The sequence below is a fragment of the Zootoca vivipara genome, chromosome 10 (genome assembly GCF_963506605.1).
Source record: "Zootoca vivipara chromosome 10, rZooViv1.1, whole genome shotgun sequence".
NCBI classification, from domain to species: Eukaryota; Metazoa; Chordata; class Lepidosauria; order Squamata; family Lacertidae; genus Zootoca; species Zootoca vivipara.
This window is the reverse complement of record NC_083285.1, coordinates 40,684,168-40,702,282: the sequence shown is the minus strand read 5'-3', so window position 1 is coordinate 40,702,282 and position 18,115 is coordinate 40,684,168. Positions and strand designations below refer to the sequence as shown.

Genomic DNA, 18,115 nt, shown 5'->3' with positions numbered 1-18,115 from the left:
CAGTCTGAAGAGGTGAAATTATACACAGCACAGAGCAAAATGGTACCCAGGAAGAGAGAATAAAATAAAATCTGTTACAACAGCTGGTCTGTCTTTGCATATTCTGGATGACTATGTTAGAAGCAGTATATAAACTGTCTTCTACCTGTTCTGAGCATCAGAAGCATCTGGCAGAATTCCATGAGTTGCTTTTGAATCCATTCTCTTTGCCTTCTCACAAAATAAGCTCTGGGCAATAATCACCTATATTTGTTTTTCAAGGATCCATATGCCTATATAAACAAATGTCTATTTTATCTGTCTCTTTGTTAGGTCAGTTGTTACTGCAGCACCCCATGCTTGCCAGATCCAATAACTCTTTAACTTCTGACATGCAAAACACTCCTTAGTCAAGCTCGGTTGGTTAGAGCAGGTGCTGATAATGCCATGGTTGCAGATTCAATCCCTGTATGGGACAGCTGCATATTCCTGCATTGCATGGGGTTGGACTGGATGTTCCTCAGGGTCCCACCCTACTTCACAATTCTATTATTCTATCTGTTTAGATACCTCACTTAACTTTGAATAACCGCAAAGCACCACCTTTCCAATGCACTGTCAAGCATCCATTGCTCTGTCATTAGTCTAGATTTTAGGACCCAAGTATAACCCTTTGCTGAAGGAATTTCTTTATACAGTGGTACCTCAGGTTACAGACGCTTCAGGTTACGTGTTTTCAGGTTGCGTACCACGGGAAACCCGGAAGTACCGGAAAGGGTTACTTCCAGATTTCGCCACTTGTGCATGTGCAGAAGCACCAAATTGTGTCATGTGCGTGTGCAGACGCAGCGCTGCGGGTTACGAACGCTGCGGGTTGCAGACGTGCCTCCATCACGGATTACGTCCGCAACCCGAGGTTCCACTGTAGTCGCATTTTCCAAAGAAATGAGGGGTTTAAATATTGAACATATTTAGAGAAACAATGTATAGATAACATACAGTTGCTTTCCTTAATCTCATAATTTCAGTGTTTAAAGTCGCCGTCTTAAACCCCTTCCTGCAAATATCTTGGCAAATAGTGTATTTTGTTAACTAGCTGCATCTAAACTCTTATATTCAAATTCCACAAAATTCTCTACCCTTCTTAATCTTAAAGAAGGCTAGGGAAACAATCTTATTCCCTGCTATGTTCTGAAGAAGCGTACAGTACAGAGAGGATTTTTTGTTGTTGTTGAAAACTTCATTGCTACACAGTAATTTTGATTAGGAAACCAACTTCTACCATGTCATGATAATTCTGCAAGAATTATTAGCAAAGTGTTTGGATTTCCTGTTTCTCAAGGAAAAACTAATTCTAAAAATGATATTGAGAAGAAACATACTGACTTGCTGTACGTCCTCTTCTGTTCTAGCTGTTGCATAATATTACATGCTCAGCTTGTATTATTCCACAGTACTAGGAAATCTGCTGTTTTCACAGCTACCAGCTACAGTTTCCTCTGCTGACATGGTTTCCTTGAGCACCTAATTCCCAGCCCATCAACCATGCTGAAGGAGGGAGGCTTGCCCTGGTTCTGTCATTCACTAGTTGTGCATTTTTTGAGGGAAGAACCACCTTCCCTCTGCCTCCTCCACCACTCCTACCCTAGTAACAGGAATAACTGCAGAGGGAAGTTTTGTGCTACTACATCTTTCTGCATAGGTACAAAGGAAACTGCCTTGTGGGAAGTCAAATCATTGGTTCTTCTAGCTTAGTATTGTCAACACTTGACTCTCTGGGCTGCCATGCAGGAGTCCTTCTTGGCCCAACTTGGAGATGCCAGGGATTAAATCTGGAACTCCTTGCATGTAAAGCATGTGTTCTACCCTCTCAGCTACATTCTCAGTATAAAGAGAATGGGATACAAAATTGACATTAACGGACAGCCACCTCTTCTGAGGGAACCAGAACCATGTTCACCATCTACATGGCAGCCATATTGTTAATCGAGTTCCTCAATGAGCCCTTTTCAAAATTGGCATTGCATTGGCTGATTTTCAGCTCTTGAGTAAAAAGGCCAACATTGGTGATGTTGCATATCCTTTTGCAGAAAAACGGCAGTTTCACGTCTGATATCTTCAAGAAATTTCAGGCCTGTACTATATCCAGGCCTGGTAATTTGTTAATTTTTGATTTCTGCACTAGAACTAAAACTTCATTACTTGTCACTTGACTTAGTTCTTCAGACTCCCTCCTTGAAAAAAAAGTCATTCAGGCATGGACAGCTGTTACTGTGTTGGGACCACTGTCATGGCAAACTTGAGTCTAAAATTACAAATATCTCTCTTTACTTCCAGCCTCTCACTGCCTTCCAAGTCTATTTCCTAAATGCAGTTGGAGATCTGCTTGACCTCATTCCTGCCTTATTCTCAGGTTCAGCAATGACTAATTTAATGACAGGAGACTCTACACAGTACCTATGGAATATGGGCCATTGCTCTGCTCTGATTAAGGTGAGACCAACAACATTCCTGTTTCTACGTTTTGGCCTAAACGAAAAGATGTAACCACCTGCACCCCAAAATAGAATTTATACTTTGGCCCCCATTTTTCTAAGCCTCATGCATACATAGCATTGATAATTTAATCTCATACTATTGGTTTTACTATACTTGTTTTTTTAAAAAAAATAATTGTCGTCTGTTCTCTCTAAAATAGCCCCACTTTATTCTGGGAGAAAGTTTCAGAAGTGTCCCAGTAAAAAAAAAATTCTGTGTAATCAAGATACTGGATATTCAATAGTTCGAAAGAAAAGTCAAGTTCTAAGAATTGCCTTGTCTCAAGCAGACCAGTATTTGCATAAAATGCATATTTTACTAAAACTGGTGTTCACAGAAATGGCAAATACCAAACTAAAATATATTATTGGAGAGAGAATTTTGGATTTATAAATTATTCATATACATCTTGGAAATATACAACGTTCTGATATGGAACATTCTGGTATTCTGATATGGAATCTAAGCAGATGTGCAACATAAGAATTCAAATATAAGTAAATGGAAGGGTTAAGATGCGCCCTACTGACAGTGTTTTGACAGGCAACTGAAAAGGTTACAAAAATGTAACAAGGAATATCCGATTCAGGGATATGGGACCGCCTCTCCTGGTATGCCCCGCGGAGGACCTTAAGGTCCACAAACAACAATATTCTGGAGATCCTGAGCCATAAAGTGGCTAGATTGGCCTCAACTAGGACTAGGGCCTTTTCAGTATTGGCGCCAATTTGGTGGAACACTCTTTCACAGGAGACCAGGGCCCTGCGGGATTTGTCATCTTTCCGCAGGGCCTGCAAGACAGAGCTGTTCCGCCTGGCCTTTGGGTTGGATTCAGTCTGACCCCTGTGTTTTCCTCCCTCATGGTTTGGATTTATGGACTACTTAAAATGAGGCTGCATTTTAAATTTTAATATTGTATTTTAATCTGTATTTTAATTAATTAATTGTTTTCTTTTCTTTTATGTCTTATTGTAATTTTTTTGGTGTTAGCCGCCCTGAGCCCGGTTTTGACTGGGGAGGGTGGGGTATAAATAAAATTTTTGTTATTATTTATTATTATTATTTCCTTTTAAAAGAAGAAAAATAATTGGATGAATTGTTAGCAGTGCTTTGCCGGATTGCAGCTTGTGAGTAGGACTCTAGATCATCAGTCTTCAACCTTTTCCAATCCAAGACTCACCTTTAATCTAAGATGATAAATGGGTCTGGAAATCAAGCCTTATGAGGAACAGTTGAAGGAGCTGGGCATGTTTAGCCTGGAAAAGAGAGGAGATATGATAGCCATCTTTCAATATCTCAAGGGCTGTCACAAGTTTGTTTTCTCCTGCTTTGGAGGGTAGAACCCAAACCAATGGATTCAAGTTACAAGAAAGGAGATTCCGACTAAACATCAGGAAGAGCTTTATGACCTTAAGAGCTGTTTGACAGTGGAATGGACTCCTATGAGAGGTGGTGGACTCTCCTTCCTTGGAGGTTTTTAAGCAGAGTTTAGATCGCCATCTGCAATCTAGTTGACATTCCTGCATAGCAGGGGGTTGGACTAGATCAGTGTTTCCCAACCTTGTGCCTCCAGCTGTTTTCGGACTACAATTCCCATCATTCCTGAGCACTGGTCTTGCTAGCTAGGGATGATGGGAGTTGTAGTCCCAAAACATCTGGAGGCACAAGGTTGGGAAACACTGGACTAGATGACCCTTAGGCTCCCTTTGAACTCTACAGTTCTCAGATTCTGTGATTCTATAATGGTAGGTCCTAGGTAGAAAAATGTCAAAGACTACTGATCTATCTGGAGTCATGCTAACAAGTTGCAATCAGACATGCTGTTTTATTTACCCAATATATCTCAGAACTTGTGTCTTAATTTTTTTAAACCATGTTGGTTGTGCTGCTGCTGTTGTGCTGCATCTGTTCTTGAGTCTACTAGCCAAAGACCAACAAGGTAGATCATTCCTCTGTCCTTCTCTTTCGCTTCATGCATCTGAAGAAGTGGGCTTGAATCCACAGAAGCTTATGCCACAATAAATTAGTCTGTCTTTAAGGTGCCACAAGACTCTGTCGTTTTGACTGCATGAGACTAACATGGCTACTACTTCTCTTGGCTAGGTCCTCCCTGGATATGAAAACATATTATTTGCTCATTCTAGCTGGTTCACATATGCGGCCACTTTGAGAATCTATAAGCATTGGGACTTTAAAGTTGATGATCCACAAACGAGCTCAGGCCGTGCTTCATTCAGCAGTTACCCAGGTAACTTAGATGTGTGAATGGAACTCTGTGTGTTTGTTACGTTTGAATGCAGGAGTCTTGCCTGTATGCTGTGTAGAATCTCATAAAGTTTGCCCCCCTGTAGGAACTTTAATTCAAAAGCAGATAGGGCAACAAAGGCTTTATAATCCGAATAAACCTGCGGATTAATACGTAGCAAAGCTTGCTGAATGGTTAGACAAATTGGATTTGGATTTGGGCTGGTAAGGAGGTTGTGCTTCTCCAGCAGACTAAATCCAAAACTTTATTGCTTAGCCAAAGGTCATCATTCATAAAATAGCACAATAAAAATGGGAAGACCATTCAAAATTTGATTAATACAAACTAATAGCATGACCACCAGCTGACATAATCTCCCTCACCCTCACTGAACCAGTACCAGTGAGTGCTGCCCTAAGGAGACTCACATCCCCAGATAGTATTACCTGTGTGTGTGATCTTGGCACCAGCCCAGTGATACTGGATACCACAAGCCTGCTGTAAGGGTGACTCCATACAGGGAGCCACCCCCATCATCCTGACGTCCACCTCGTCAAGTACAGAGAGCACCAGTGGTTCTGAAGCAGCCAGAGGGGGAGGAAGAGACTCGGAGGGGGAGAGAAATCAGAGTGAGGAACAATGGGAAAGCTCGGGGGCGGAGGGATGCAGGCAGACGCTTAGGGAGGAAGCTGAAAGGGCATCACCCCTTCCGGCGCCAGATGTAAGGAGAGCGCCGCAACGCAGGTCAAGGGTGCGGCGTTTTGGGGTGCCCAGACTACTTTGCTGGCGTAGGAACAGATGTTCGCCATTGCTGGATTCTGATTTGGGATGAGAGGTCATGTTTTAAGCTGTCTCTACACTGTAAATAAATAGCACAATAAACGTCTTTGAAGACAAACTGGACTCAGGCGGAGTTACTCCAGAGTAGCCACAATGACCCTCTGACATCTGCTTTTCAAGTCTGCCACACAAGCTTCAACCACAAACCATTACAATCCACCCAAGTGCCTAATAGTGTTTTTGTAGTGTTGCACCTATTGAGAATACTGCATTCTCCAGTCAAAATATTTCAAGATGCCTCTCGCTGGCCCTGAACTAATTCCAGTTAGTGTGTGTAGGAAAAGGTAGATGGAATAACTTTAAAGCTATGCCCTAAATGTTTAACAACATGTTTTTAACTGGCTTTTTTACCTGCTGTTGTCATTTTGGCGCCAAGCAGATACTTTATTTTTTTATTTTTAACTGCAGTTGTAATCCTGTCGACTGCTTTATGCTGCTTTTATAATTTTGTAGCTTTGTGTGTGTGTGTGTGTGTGTGTGTGTGTGTGTGTGTGTGTGTGTGTGTACTGTAATCTTTTTATAAACCACCCTGGGAATATGGTTGAAAGGCAGCATAAAAGGTAGTATTAATAAACAAATACCTTGCATCCTACGTTTGTGCAAGCAGAAGGCAGCTTGAACAGTCAATCACTCCTTCCTTGCCTCCAAGGGTGATTGGAAGCCTTTTGAACAGTGCGGGCAACAGTGTGCTAGGGACCTGCAGAGCACTGCGTGGGGAACTGGTGCTGGTACAAAATTCCTCTGCTTGGTTAGCAATCTCATGGGATGGGGACAAAACGACACCTCTCCAAACTTTGTGAAGGAGAAACTTTGTGAGTGCAAGATTTTGCATGTGCTGAGTATAAGGTTTTGATTGTTAAGTGTGCCTGCTTTTAACAACAGTGCAATATTGTACATGCATGATTGTGTGCAAGAGAGGAAGAGATGTGGGTATAAGAAGAGAGACATAAGAAAAGGAAGGGGTCCAGAGAGGTGGCATGGGATCCATATGTGAATGTGCCACTGGTCTTATTATGTTATTTATTTATTTATTGCATCTATACCCCACCTTCCCTTCCACGGAGCTCGAGGTGGCATACGTGGTTCTCAATTACTCTCCACAACAGCCCTGTGAGGTAGGTTAGGCTGAAAGGCAATGATGAGCCCAAGGTTGCCCAGTGAGTTTCATGGCTGAGTGGGAATTCGAATCCTGGTTTCCCAGGTTCTGGTCTGACACTCTAACCACTACACAACACTTGGCACTTGTAAAAGATTTCTGTTCACTTGCTCTGGTGAGAATGGATGAATGCTGCAGTATACATTTATATGCACAAAATTTAAAACTTGTCAGGAAATACTTTGTGTAGTGCTTGTAGTACTCCTGCTGTAGCCTTCCCACATCCTGCTGCCTTTCCACCTGTGCATGTGCAACATCCCACAATGGAGCATGCTTTTATTTTATTTTTTTATCGCAATAGGGACTGTATTTTATTATATTTCATGCTTGTACCATTTTCAGCACAGTCAGTCACTCCTGTTTTTGATCATGTCTGGCCCTTTGGGGGAACTGCTTGAAACACTAACATCACCTCTCATTAATAAGGCTGTAGTGAATGAGGCTGCAAGGCCCCAGTGTTCTCTACAAGGTTTGCTGAGTAGCTACATGGCTTGGATCCAGAAGATGCAATCAGAAACACTTTTGTTTGCATTGATAGAATGATGGGGCTCATTCAAGGATCCTTGAGAGTGAGCGATAGGGAGACTGGCTTACAGATGAAGTAGATAAACCGTGTCAAGAGGCAATTTCAATTACTGTACATCAAATTCTCATAAGCCCATGCAAATAGAGAAACACAATGCTGACTAGGCAGAACTTCAGAGAGTCGGTGGTGCTTGTAGTTTTCATTTTCAAGTGCTTTTCCTTAGTGATGCTGATTTCCCCCTGCTATTTTCCAGGGCACATACCTGTTACAGAATCACAACCTACAAAATTAGTTCTAAGGGCTGTGTACGTGTCTCTGTGTGATACCTTTTAGAGACCTTTGTGGAACCAGTGAATGTGAACACCTAGGAAATTGTCATGTCAGCTGTTTTGCCATCTGCAGTTTTTAGATGTCTCTGTAAGAGAGTTATAAGCTCATGTCACATAAGCAGCCCATTGTGAAGCTCATAATGGAACTGAATTGTGACTTTGATGTTGTTCATTTAACTTAAACAAAGCATTCATTTAATCTTTCTATAATACTGTATTTTATAAAATATTCTTCGGTCCTATATGGACTACAGAGGTTTCATCCAATGTCAGGGGATTCTCTGGTATGGTAAATCCAAAGCCAAAACAATGGGCCAATGCTGCCAAACCGTGCAAAGTTCAAATGTGTTGTGTCACATCTGGTATGGTAAATGGCTGGATGGTTGTAGTGTAAGTCAGTCTGGTCAATTTTATTTTATATAGCCAAAGGCCTTTACAATGGACAGCAGAGAATAAAAGGAAAACTTTCTTCGGAAATCATACAACATAGCCTGTAGCAGTTTACAACATAAAAAGAAATTGACAACATTAAAATTTTAAATTGGAGTGCATTCACATAGCTGAAACGGAGCTTCTTGGCTGCCAGCGCAAATTTGGCTCCCTGGTGTGTAATATATAGATGTTTATCTGCTAGGATTCAACTGTCACTTCCTGTGTGGATCGACCTGGAAGCCAATTAAGAATTGGCAATATAAAGTTTCCTCTGGGCATTGTATACAGGGGGCAAATCAGAAGATAGTGTGTGATGTCCTCTACCTGATTGCATCCATATATACCGTGTTTCTCCTAAAATAAGACACGTCTTATATATTTTTTTCCTCAAAAAACCCCACGATGGCTTATTTTCGGGGGATGTCTTATTTTATTTTTTTTAATTACCTGTAAGTTGCTGCTGCTGCTGCTGAAGCGCCGACAAAGAGCACAGCAGCGCGCGCCGAGTGAAGCCCCGAGCCAGCGGGACCCGCTGAAGCGCCGACAAAGCGCTCAGCATCGCGGCGCAGAGCGCCCCGAGCCACAGCAGCAGGAGAGGGATTCAAAGTGCTACAGAGCACTGCTGGGTCCCGCTGGCTCGGGGCGCTCCGCATGGCGCTGCTGGGCACTTTGTCGGCGCTTCAGCGGGGCCCGCAGCACACACCGCTTTGAATCCCCCTCCTCCTGCGGCTCGGGGCGCTCCGCATGGCGCTGCTAGGCGCTTTGTCGGCGCTTCAGCAGGGCCCGCAGCATGCACCGCATGGAGCCCTGAGCCAGCTCCACTGCAAGAGCACGATGTGGGAGGGGAGCCTCAGTTGCTGCAGAGCTCCGTCCTGGGCTGGCCAAGTGACCCGGAAGGTGCCGGGAAGTTGGCAGCCCCGCAGACACAGCACAAGCCCCCTGACTGCATGCGTCTAGCTGTCAGGGAGCTTCCCACCGAGGAAGCCTTCGTGCCCCAATTCCGGGACCATCTCTCGCTGCTTCTCCCCACACTGCGCCACACACTCACACACACACGCCACGTGCGCTTTCCCCCTTCCATCTCCGCGGCCAATGGCGAGAGGCTGGCAAAATGTGAATGAGAAAGAAGACCGCGATTCAAAGGTTCTGCCGGCGCCCGGGAGGGAGCGACGGAGAGCGCGAAACTGAGATCGGGCACGGGGCTCGCCAAGGAACCCAGGCGGGGGAGCCAGCCCAGCAGTCCGGCAGCTGCGCTGCGCCCGCATGAAGCGAAGTCCAGCAAGGGAGCGCCGCCGGCCCCAGAGCAGCGCGACGTTGCTGGGTCCCGCTGGCTCGGGGCTCCACGCGGCGCGCGCTGCTGGATGTTTTGGCGGGGCTGCAGCAGTTCCGGGCCCCAACCCAACAGGCCTCTTCCTCTTCCTTGGCGCCCTCCGGAACGGCACTACGGCTTATTTTCGGGGGATGTCTTATATTTTTTCAAGGCATGAAAACCCTGCCATGGCTTATTTTATAGGCGTGTCTTATTTTAGGAGAAACACGGTACATTTCAATCCATATGGGGAATTATTTGATAACTCCCTTCTAAATATCTTGAGGGCATCTGTTGGAATCTTAGTTCTACAAAGGCCCTGTGTAGCTGTGGGAAGGTCAGAGTCTCGAGGTGATGGGGCCTTAATTGATTGGTCATAATTTAGGAGGATTTCTGGGCTCCTAATCACTTAAAAATAGCAGCAACAAAATGACTCTAAATTAGACTGCAGAAATGAAGACAGGTGTAGCATCTCAGTAAAATTTATGATGAGAAATCATGAACTAATCTGGTCAAATGTGCTGGTCAAGTCGAATATTCCTGGACTGGTGATCAGTCGAGTAATGGATTCCTAGCTGGGCCACCTAGGGAATATGATTTCTGACATGAATTATACAGGCTGCACGTTTTGCTGCTTTTAGTCTCCATTAGTTACAAACGGACAGGGCACGTTGGCAGCCCTGTCAGTTATTTGCAAGCAAGCATGTACACAAGACCATTTGTCTTTCCTGGTCAGGCATCCTGCAGATTAAGCTCCTGGCTTTGAAGTAGATTTCTAGAGGTGATAAAAACCTGCTTTCCTGCCTGCTCTCCTTCAGTCTTTTCAGGAATTTCTAGAGTCCTTTTCTCTCCACTTTCCTGTTTATCTAGCCTCAACATTTATTCCATGCTTTGATGTGTAGGAATGTAGAAGCCTTATAGGTGATAAAGTTGAGTTTCCTGTAATCCTTGCTACCTGATCCTGTCCCAAGTGGGAACTGTCAAATCAAATCAGTTTATTTCAGCTTTAAGCTCATAAAAATACAGAAGCAACCAAGGCACTCGTAATTGGGTTACAATTAATAAAATAAAATAAAATATGGATAGAAATAAAATATTTAAGAAATATACAAAATCAGGGATAGGATATAATAAAAGAGTGTCAGTTTCCGTAGAGGAGACCATTACGTCTCTTATAAGACAGGACAGAAGTTAAAAATTTTGCCACTTGCAAGGTTACAAACAGGTCTGTGTCTTGCAATAAGGCGGCAAGATGGGCCTCTGCCAGATACCCAACCAATTTTTGGGCTAATGGACTCAAGAGATTTCTCCAAGCAGCACTATATAGAGGCCAAGAAAACACTATGTGGTGAACGTATTCAATCAAACGATTATCGCACAAACACAAAACCGAGGCTCGACCCTTGGAAAATCTATGCAAAAGAACATTGGAAGGAAAAACATTAAAACGTGCTTTAGTAAAAGCAAAATGATGGCTGGCAATAGGGAGAGAAGATATATAGGTTGGTACATGAGATGCCCAAATGACGAGGGGAGCATGATCCCCCGCCAAGCATAAGATTGCGTTGCATCTCTATATCATCCAATCTTTGATTGATGAATCTTTTTGCTGTGGTAAGATCATAACTCAAGGATTCTAGGGGCGAGAATTCCAAAAAGCAAAAGTTTAGCATGTATTTTATTGGCCCAAGGACTAGTGAACTCGTCACGCCATAAACATTGGTTTAGATCAGGCATCCCCAAACTGCAGCCCTCCAGAATTTTTGGCCTACAACTCCCATGATCCCTAGCTAAGAGGACCAGTGGTCAGGGATGATGGGAATTGTAGTCCAAAACATCTGGAGGGCCGAAGTTTGGGGATGCCTGGGCTAGATAGTAATTGGGTAATCTGTGCCAAAGGGTTAGCCAATAATTAAAAACGCGTTTCCACAAGGTTGTCTCTAAAGAGGGGATCCTCAATTCTGTACATATAGCCACATTACTCACACAAGTGGGAAGTTTCAAAAGGCGGCGTAAATTTTTTTTTGAAGGGTCTCCAGGGAGGAGAGATTGGCCAGGGCAGCCCAAAGTGGAGCAGCAAAGGCAAGTGTGGCTACTACTCTTGCATTATACACCTTCAGCCCCGAAGGCACATGCAGGGCACCATCTGTAAGTGGGAACTGTGGGGAGGTGCTGGATGAATTTGATTGGCTCTTTTGAATTATGTGATGTAATTCCTTTATGTAATAAAATAGCCTGGGCAAAGTGCAGAGGTAGTTCTTCTCTCTCTCTCTCCCACTTCTTTCCCCCAGAGCTTTGCAGGTCAAAGTCTCTTGTCTGTCTTTCTTTTCCCTTTCCCCATCCTTCCTTAGACTGATGCACTCCCACAGACAGGTGGGCAAGTCAGGGATGGATTTTTGTGTGGAAGGTCTGTGAACTCCCTTAATCCCTGTGTTCAGCTGTTCAGAGCTATTGGTTCCTTTCATTCTTAGCTCCAGACGGTGGATCTTGGAGTTCCACTAAAATATGAAATAGATCTTGCAGAACTGACACATCCCCTCTCCCCTGCTATACATCTATGGACTGCACTCAAGAAAGGTGGCTTATAAATTAAATTTACAAATACCATCCCAGTCAATTGACTGCCTCATAACAGTGTGTTATTATGTCCATATTGTGAACTGACTGCCTAGTATTTGACCATAGTCCATTTTTGCCAAATATTCCATGAAGTCAGGAATGCCTGACTGTTTAGGTGGCAGTTCTCCCTTTAAAATTGTTTATGAGGGTGTCCTTTCTTAGCAAGGTTGGAGGGAGGACTGCTTGTCCCCTAGCCTTGCAGCAGTCAGAGACAAATCCAGGAGCCCATCAAAATTTGTTGGAGAATTCTGGAGAAGCCCCAGAATAAACATTGTGCAGCATTCATTTATGGATAACAAACCATCTCCTTTTATTTTGTATTCAGGTTTTTTGGTATCCCTAGATGACTTTTACATACTTGGCAATGGCTTGATCATGTTGCAGACCACAAACAGCGTATACAACCATTCTCTTCTCAAACAAGTAGTACCTGAGAGTCTCTTTGCATGGCAGAGAGTTCGCATTGCCAACATGATGGCCCACTGTGGAAAGTCCTGGGCACAAGCCTTCGAAAGGGAAAATTCTGGTTGGTATATTTGAAGTGGAAGCTCTTTGTGTATGATTCTCTCAATCCTCTTGTCCCAAAAGTTAAAAGTTTAACTGTCTCCTCACTGACTTTAGGTACTTATAACAACCAGTACATGGTACTGAATACAAACCGGGTCAAATTGCAAGAGAGTCTTGGTGAAGGAACCCTCTATGTTATTGAACAGATCCCAAAACTTGTGGAATATTCTGATCAGACAAGTATTCTCCGTAAAGGTAAAAGCTTCAATAGGAGTTCTGGAGTTTGGGTGGTTTTTTTTGTTTTTTTGTTTAGTCTCTGCTGAACGTTACCACTTTTGCTTAACTAGGGAGAATTAGAAAATAGTCTAGGAGAAATTTGTAATGCCCCAGTAATTCCAGATTTGTATTTGTGCAAAAATACAATTTTTTTGCAGTGTGTGTGATGTAGTAATGTAATGTTTGCAGGTGACTCCAGCACACAGCAGCGTAAATGATAATAAATGATGCTCAAAAGACTCCCACTGTTTTTTGGTAAATGCTGGAATTCTTTGGTATTTCAGCCTCTCCAAGTGAAATTTGCTTTTACAACTGTTACATTCCTTCCAATGTAAGTTCTGTCACATTCATTTATTTCCTTGTGAGTGACAGCAAGCTCTAGAAAGACGGTTTGTGTTTCTTGCAGTTCAGCTTTCAAATTCAAAACTTTGGGAACTTTCAAGAAGTGTCCAAAACCTCTTCTCCAATGCCCCATACCTTTTGTGTCTACTTTTACAGGATACTGGCCTTCTTACAATGTCCCTTTTCATGAAAATATCTACAATCTGAGCGGATATACAGACTATGTTGAAAAATACGGCCTAGACTTCTCTTACGAGATGGCTCCTAGAGCAAAAATCTTCCGACGGGACCAAGGGAAAGTGACTGACATGGAGACCATGAAGCACATAATGAGATACAACAGTATGGCATTTTAAATTATCCTTTAACATATGGTCAGGGAACCTTTTTTCTGCCTAGGATGACATTTCCTCTGGTGTAATTATTGAGGTCCAAATGCCAGCAGCAGGGCAGGGCAGAAGCTGATGGTGGATGGAGCCATCCCAATTTTCTCTCTCTCTTTCTGCCATAGCCTGCTGTTTGTCCTTGCCACCCATTTCTTCCCTCTTCCTTGCCATCCAGTGGGCTGACAGGGGAGGGAGGGATCACTCTTGTCAGAGATGTGATATGATCACTTGCAGGGGGCTTCTGAATCTAGGCTGATGGTGCAGGTTGTCCACCCCTATTTTACAAACATTTCCCATCCCATCTCTCCACAACGTGAAAGGGCTCATTGCAAGGAATTAGCACTGCCATCATCTGTGTGCTTGCTAGCCTTTTCAGGCAATTCAGAAGAAATCATAAGAGTTTTCCTTTGCTATTTTGGTTTCTGAACCGAACTGGGACAAGGGAAGAAAGTTGTTGAACTTCAACTACCTGGGTACAGTTTTCAAAACCCATTGAGATTTTGAGGTGGGAGCCCAAATCCAACAAAATATGTCCTCGCCCCCCCCCCCCAAGAACAACTCAGATATTTAGGTTTAGTCCCTTACATTTCGGTTTATTCAGCATCCATTGTGATTTGCTTGCAGAAAGTTTACACAGAGGTTAGATTCAGTCTGATTTGTTTGAGGGTGTTTACATGTCTTCTCATTAAACACTTCTTCATTCCACAGTTTTCAAAGCATTTCTATGTCACTTTCCAAAACTTTGTTGTTGTTTTTAAGTAGATTTTTTGCTAGGGTGACAAAGTGCTTTTCATCCACTTTAAATGTGCAGACTGGAATTTTTTGGTATGCAATCAAATCACACTCCCACAAAATACTGACAGTCTGGAGAGCTTCATTAATGTGTAACCCCCAAATTTTGGATCCCCTCCAAACTGATGCCAAGTCTGGCAGTCCCCACAGTGTTGTCAAAATACCTCCCAGTGTGAATGAGTCTCAAGTTGAACTGCCTTAAAATCCTGTCTGTAAATACCTAACTCTGTGAGCAGTCAAGGCTGTTTGCATTTTGCACTGTAACCCCTGAGGCATTTGACATCTAGCACAGAATGGCTGAAGCATTTGTTTCCAATGCAAAATGCAAGCCTATGAGTCACCATTGCCTTTGCTCTCCTTTTAGCCCTGTGATCAGCCTGGGCTGAGTGATCTTGGGCTTCTCTCTCTCTCTCTCTCTCTCTCTCTCTCTCTCTCTCTCTCTCTCTCTCTCTCTCTCTCTCTCTCTCTCTCTCTCTCTCTCTCTCTCTCTCTCTCTCTCTCTCTCTCTCTCTCTCTCTCTCTCTCTCTCTCTCTCTCTCTCTCTCTCACCTACCTTACAGGAGTGCTGCTGGTGAGGGGCTGAACTCTTTGAGGTCAGACGGGAGGATACAAATGTAAATTAACAAACACTTAAATCCTCATTCTCTGGTTCCTTTGTTTTCTAGACTACACAAAAGATCCCTATACAAGGCACAATCCCTGTAATACCATTTGCTGCAGGGGAGACCTGAACCCGGAGTCTCCAATGCCAGCTGGCTGCTATGACTCCAAGGTAAAGACTCCCAGAAGAACTGGCCTGTTCTAGATGCTTGTGGGGAGGGTGGATTCATCCATTCATCCATTCTTTATTTCTCTCACTCAAACACACATTTCCCCCTCTGTATATCATTATATGCAGCCCAAAGGTAAGGACAGTGACAGATTTACATGTGGGCTGGGCGGCTGCAGGCCAGGGCCTCATAATCTAGGAGGGCCTCAGACTCTTGCCCAAAAAATGTTAGAAGACAGACAGATACCTAGGCTCAGTTGCTTGGTAACATTCAACCTGTGACATATGAGTCTATGACTCTAGAACAGTTACACAAGTGCATATTTACTGCTTAGTAAAGTTTGTGGAGGTTTAAAGCTTCTCATAGAGTTATATGATAAATAAGTAGTGTTCTACTTTCATTGAATAGTAGAGAAAGAAGAGAATGAGGTTTTGTTTCTTATGATTGGATGCTATTAAGTTTTGGCCTCCCAAGGTCTCATAGCCCAGGGCCTGCAGTTGCTTTAATCCGGGCCTGGGTAAGAATGCTGCTACCCTTTCCCACTGGATCTTGCTGAAGGCACATTTACGGTATTTTTAAAACTGCTTTTTTTGTGCAGAACTCTTCATGCACAACGGAAGCAGAGCAAGGAAAGAGGTTAGATAAGTTTTGGACCAGTAGTGTGCTGGTGTTGAGAGAGAGAGAGATTAGCTCTGAGACTTTTTTGGGGCGTGATGATACTTCCCCCTTCCCTTTTACAATGAAGTTTTATCCTATGATCCTTCACAGGTATCAGACCTCTCTATGGCTACGAGCTTTGCAGCCTATGCCATCAATGGACCAACTGTGGAAGAGGACCTGCCTGTGTTCAGCTGGACGCGTTTCAATGAAACAAAGCACCAGGGCTTGCCAGATTCATATAACTTTGATTTTGTCATTATGAAGCCAGTGCTGTGAAATAAGCACCAGAAGCTTTAACATCTAGGGAGGGGGAGAAAAGTTTTTTTAAAAATCAAATCTACCCTTTTACTTCCATACCAAATAAACTGGCCTGTGCCCACCTGGGATTCTGCCTCATGGTTTCCAAGCTAGCATTTAGTGAGATGGATGTAGGCCAATATGCCATGCAATGACACCACCTGCTTGCAACAAAATGAAAGTGCAGCAGAAAATGGGATGCAGACTACTCCAAAGCAAGTAACTTCGCTACCTTTGCAGCTGTTTACTTATCTCTACAGTAGGAAAGGTAGTTGCTATCTTGTGGGAAGGGCTTTCAGTTCTTGATATTAGACATAACAGGTTCAAGTGCAGATCAGACTGGCCTGATCTGGTTCCCAGAATAGGCTTTACATGCCTGGTTACTGTAGGGGTATTTAAAGCCACTGAACAAGGAAATGGCTGCAAGAATAATGCTCCTTCTCTTTCAGTGGAATACAAATCAAGCCCGTTTTCTGTATCTTCAACAGAGTCATGCAACAAGCAAGAAAAGTTGTGTTGCAACTGTCGAGGTAACATTGAGCATACACGGAACAGACTGGAACAATTTGCTTCTCCACACCCCTAATACAGAGACAGCTGTGAGAGGAGAGGAATACCACCCACAGGTCAGCTTTCAGGATGCTGGATTTTGGCAACTTGTCCAGAGCATGACAATCACAAAGCTTCCGAGCCAATTTCACCCCTTTATGCAACCTAGCTTGAAAAAGGGTCTCACTACACAGTCGCTCTGAAAGCAAGCGTATGATAGGCACAGGGAGATGGCTTGAATCTACCCTATGTTTTCTACACAGTTACGCACTTTCAGCTGTGCTGAGTTCCTGGCTTTGTATAGCATCTCTGAAAGGCTACACTTGGTTCTATGCCAGAACAATACTTACAGAGAAGCGATAAAGTATGGTTTCTGGTGTAATTAGAAAACACTTTTGGGTACACAGCTGGATGTACCTGCCTCTTGCCTCTCTGATTTCGCTTTGTGTTCTTGACTATAGTAATCACTCCTCGACACAGAACAGGAATTATCTTTTTGACATTTGGCAGCTTAAATTGCATAGACGCGTTGTGACTGAGCACCTGCGGCTCTTGCTGAACGATTTTATTTGAACTAAGGCAAAGGAGAGAATATCTTCACACAGATTTCAAACATTTGAAACATTCAAACAGTCCTTCCTTCCAGTGAAGTTCCAGATCTTCAAAAATCCCCAGCAGGTTGGAACCTGAACAAAAAGACCAGCAGGCACCAGGTAGGACAGCAGAGTTTTCATGCTCTGCTTTGATTAGTTCTTGCATTCTCTATAGAAGCCACTAGGTGGCAGCAGAATCTCACTCATGTGTGCTAGTCTGAAGATATCCAAGCAAATTTATGGCAGCCCTAATACAAATCTCAAGACCTCTAGTCCCCCCGTGATATATAAACTAATAAATTCCCCCCCCCCTCTATTCAGATGGAAAAACAAAGTCTTTTTATTCCTTAAAATGGGTCTGGACTTTTTATTAGACATAAATTATTTATTGTGCCTTAGAATAATAGAATCATAGAGTTGGAAGAGACCACAAGGTCATCCAGTCCAACCCCCTGCCAAGCAGAAAACACCAAAGCATTCCTCTATAGAATCATAGAATTAACTAACTTGTTACTTTCTACAGTGATGGTACAACAGACTAACCCAGCTACCCTTCTGGACATTATCACAGATGTAATGAGACTTCAATATTAGGTAAAATACATACCCTAGAAGTGGAACATATATCTGTTGTTGATATATACTGCAATCATGCACAATATTAAATTGCAGCTTCCAACTATATTTAGATAAGAACTGCCTTAAGCATTTTCTCTCCCCTGCCCTCCTTTCCTGTTCCCAACTGCTCCAACCACAAGCTAGCCACCGATCATGCTCAATTCCTATTGGTCTGTTTTGGGATCTTCCGCCATTGGGGTTTTGTTTGTTTTGTGTTTCTGCAAACATTGGGATTCCCCACAGCCTCTTGCATGGAGGAAGAATGTGTTTTTGGCTAAGTAAGGTCCACAGAGAATGAGGAAAGTATTGCTTTCAGAACTTCCTATTACCAAGAGATTTATTTTTATTTTGC

The 18,115-nt window shown here is 43.3% G+C and overlaps 1 protein-coding gene across 2 annotated transcripts in view; it reads left to right on the top strand.

Annotated features, from left to right (window-relative positions):
• PLBD1 (phospholipase B domain containing 1) overlaps positions 1-16,092 on the top strand; it is a 33,873-nt gene extending 17,781 nt beyond the window's left edge. For both annotated transcript variants that reach the window (XM_035127642.2, XM_035127644.2), the window contains exons 5-11: positions 2,317-2,472; positions 4,621-4,765; positions 12,299-12,499; positions 12,595-12,735; positions 13,255-13,440; positions 14,942-15,048; positions 15,815-16,092. In XM_035127642.2, coding sequence (XP_034983533.1) covers positions 2,317-2,472; positions 4,621-4,765; positions 12,299-12,499; positions 12,595-12,735; positions 13,255-13,440; positions 14,942-15,048; positions 15,815-15,982 — 1,104 coding nt within the window. In that variant the 3' untranslated portion in view covers positions 15,983-16,092. The remainder of the gene's footprint in view (positions 1-2,316; positions 2,473-4,620; positions 4,766-12,298; positions 12,500-12,594; positions 12,736-13,254; positions 13,441-14,941; positions 15,049-15,814) is intronic.
• Positions 16,093-18,115: the final 2,023 nt, after the last annotated feature.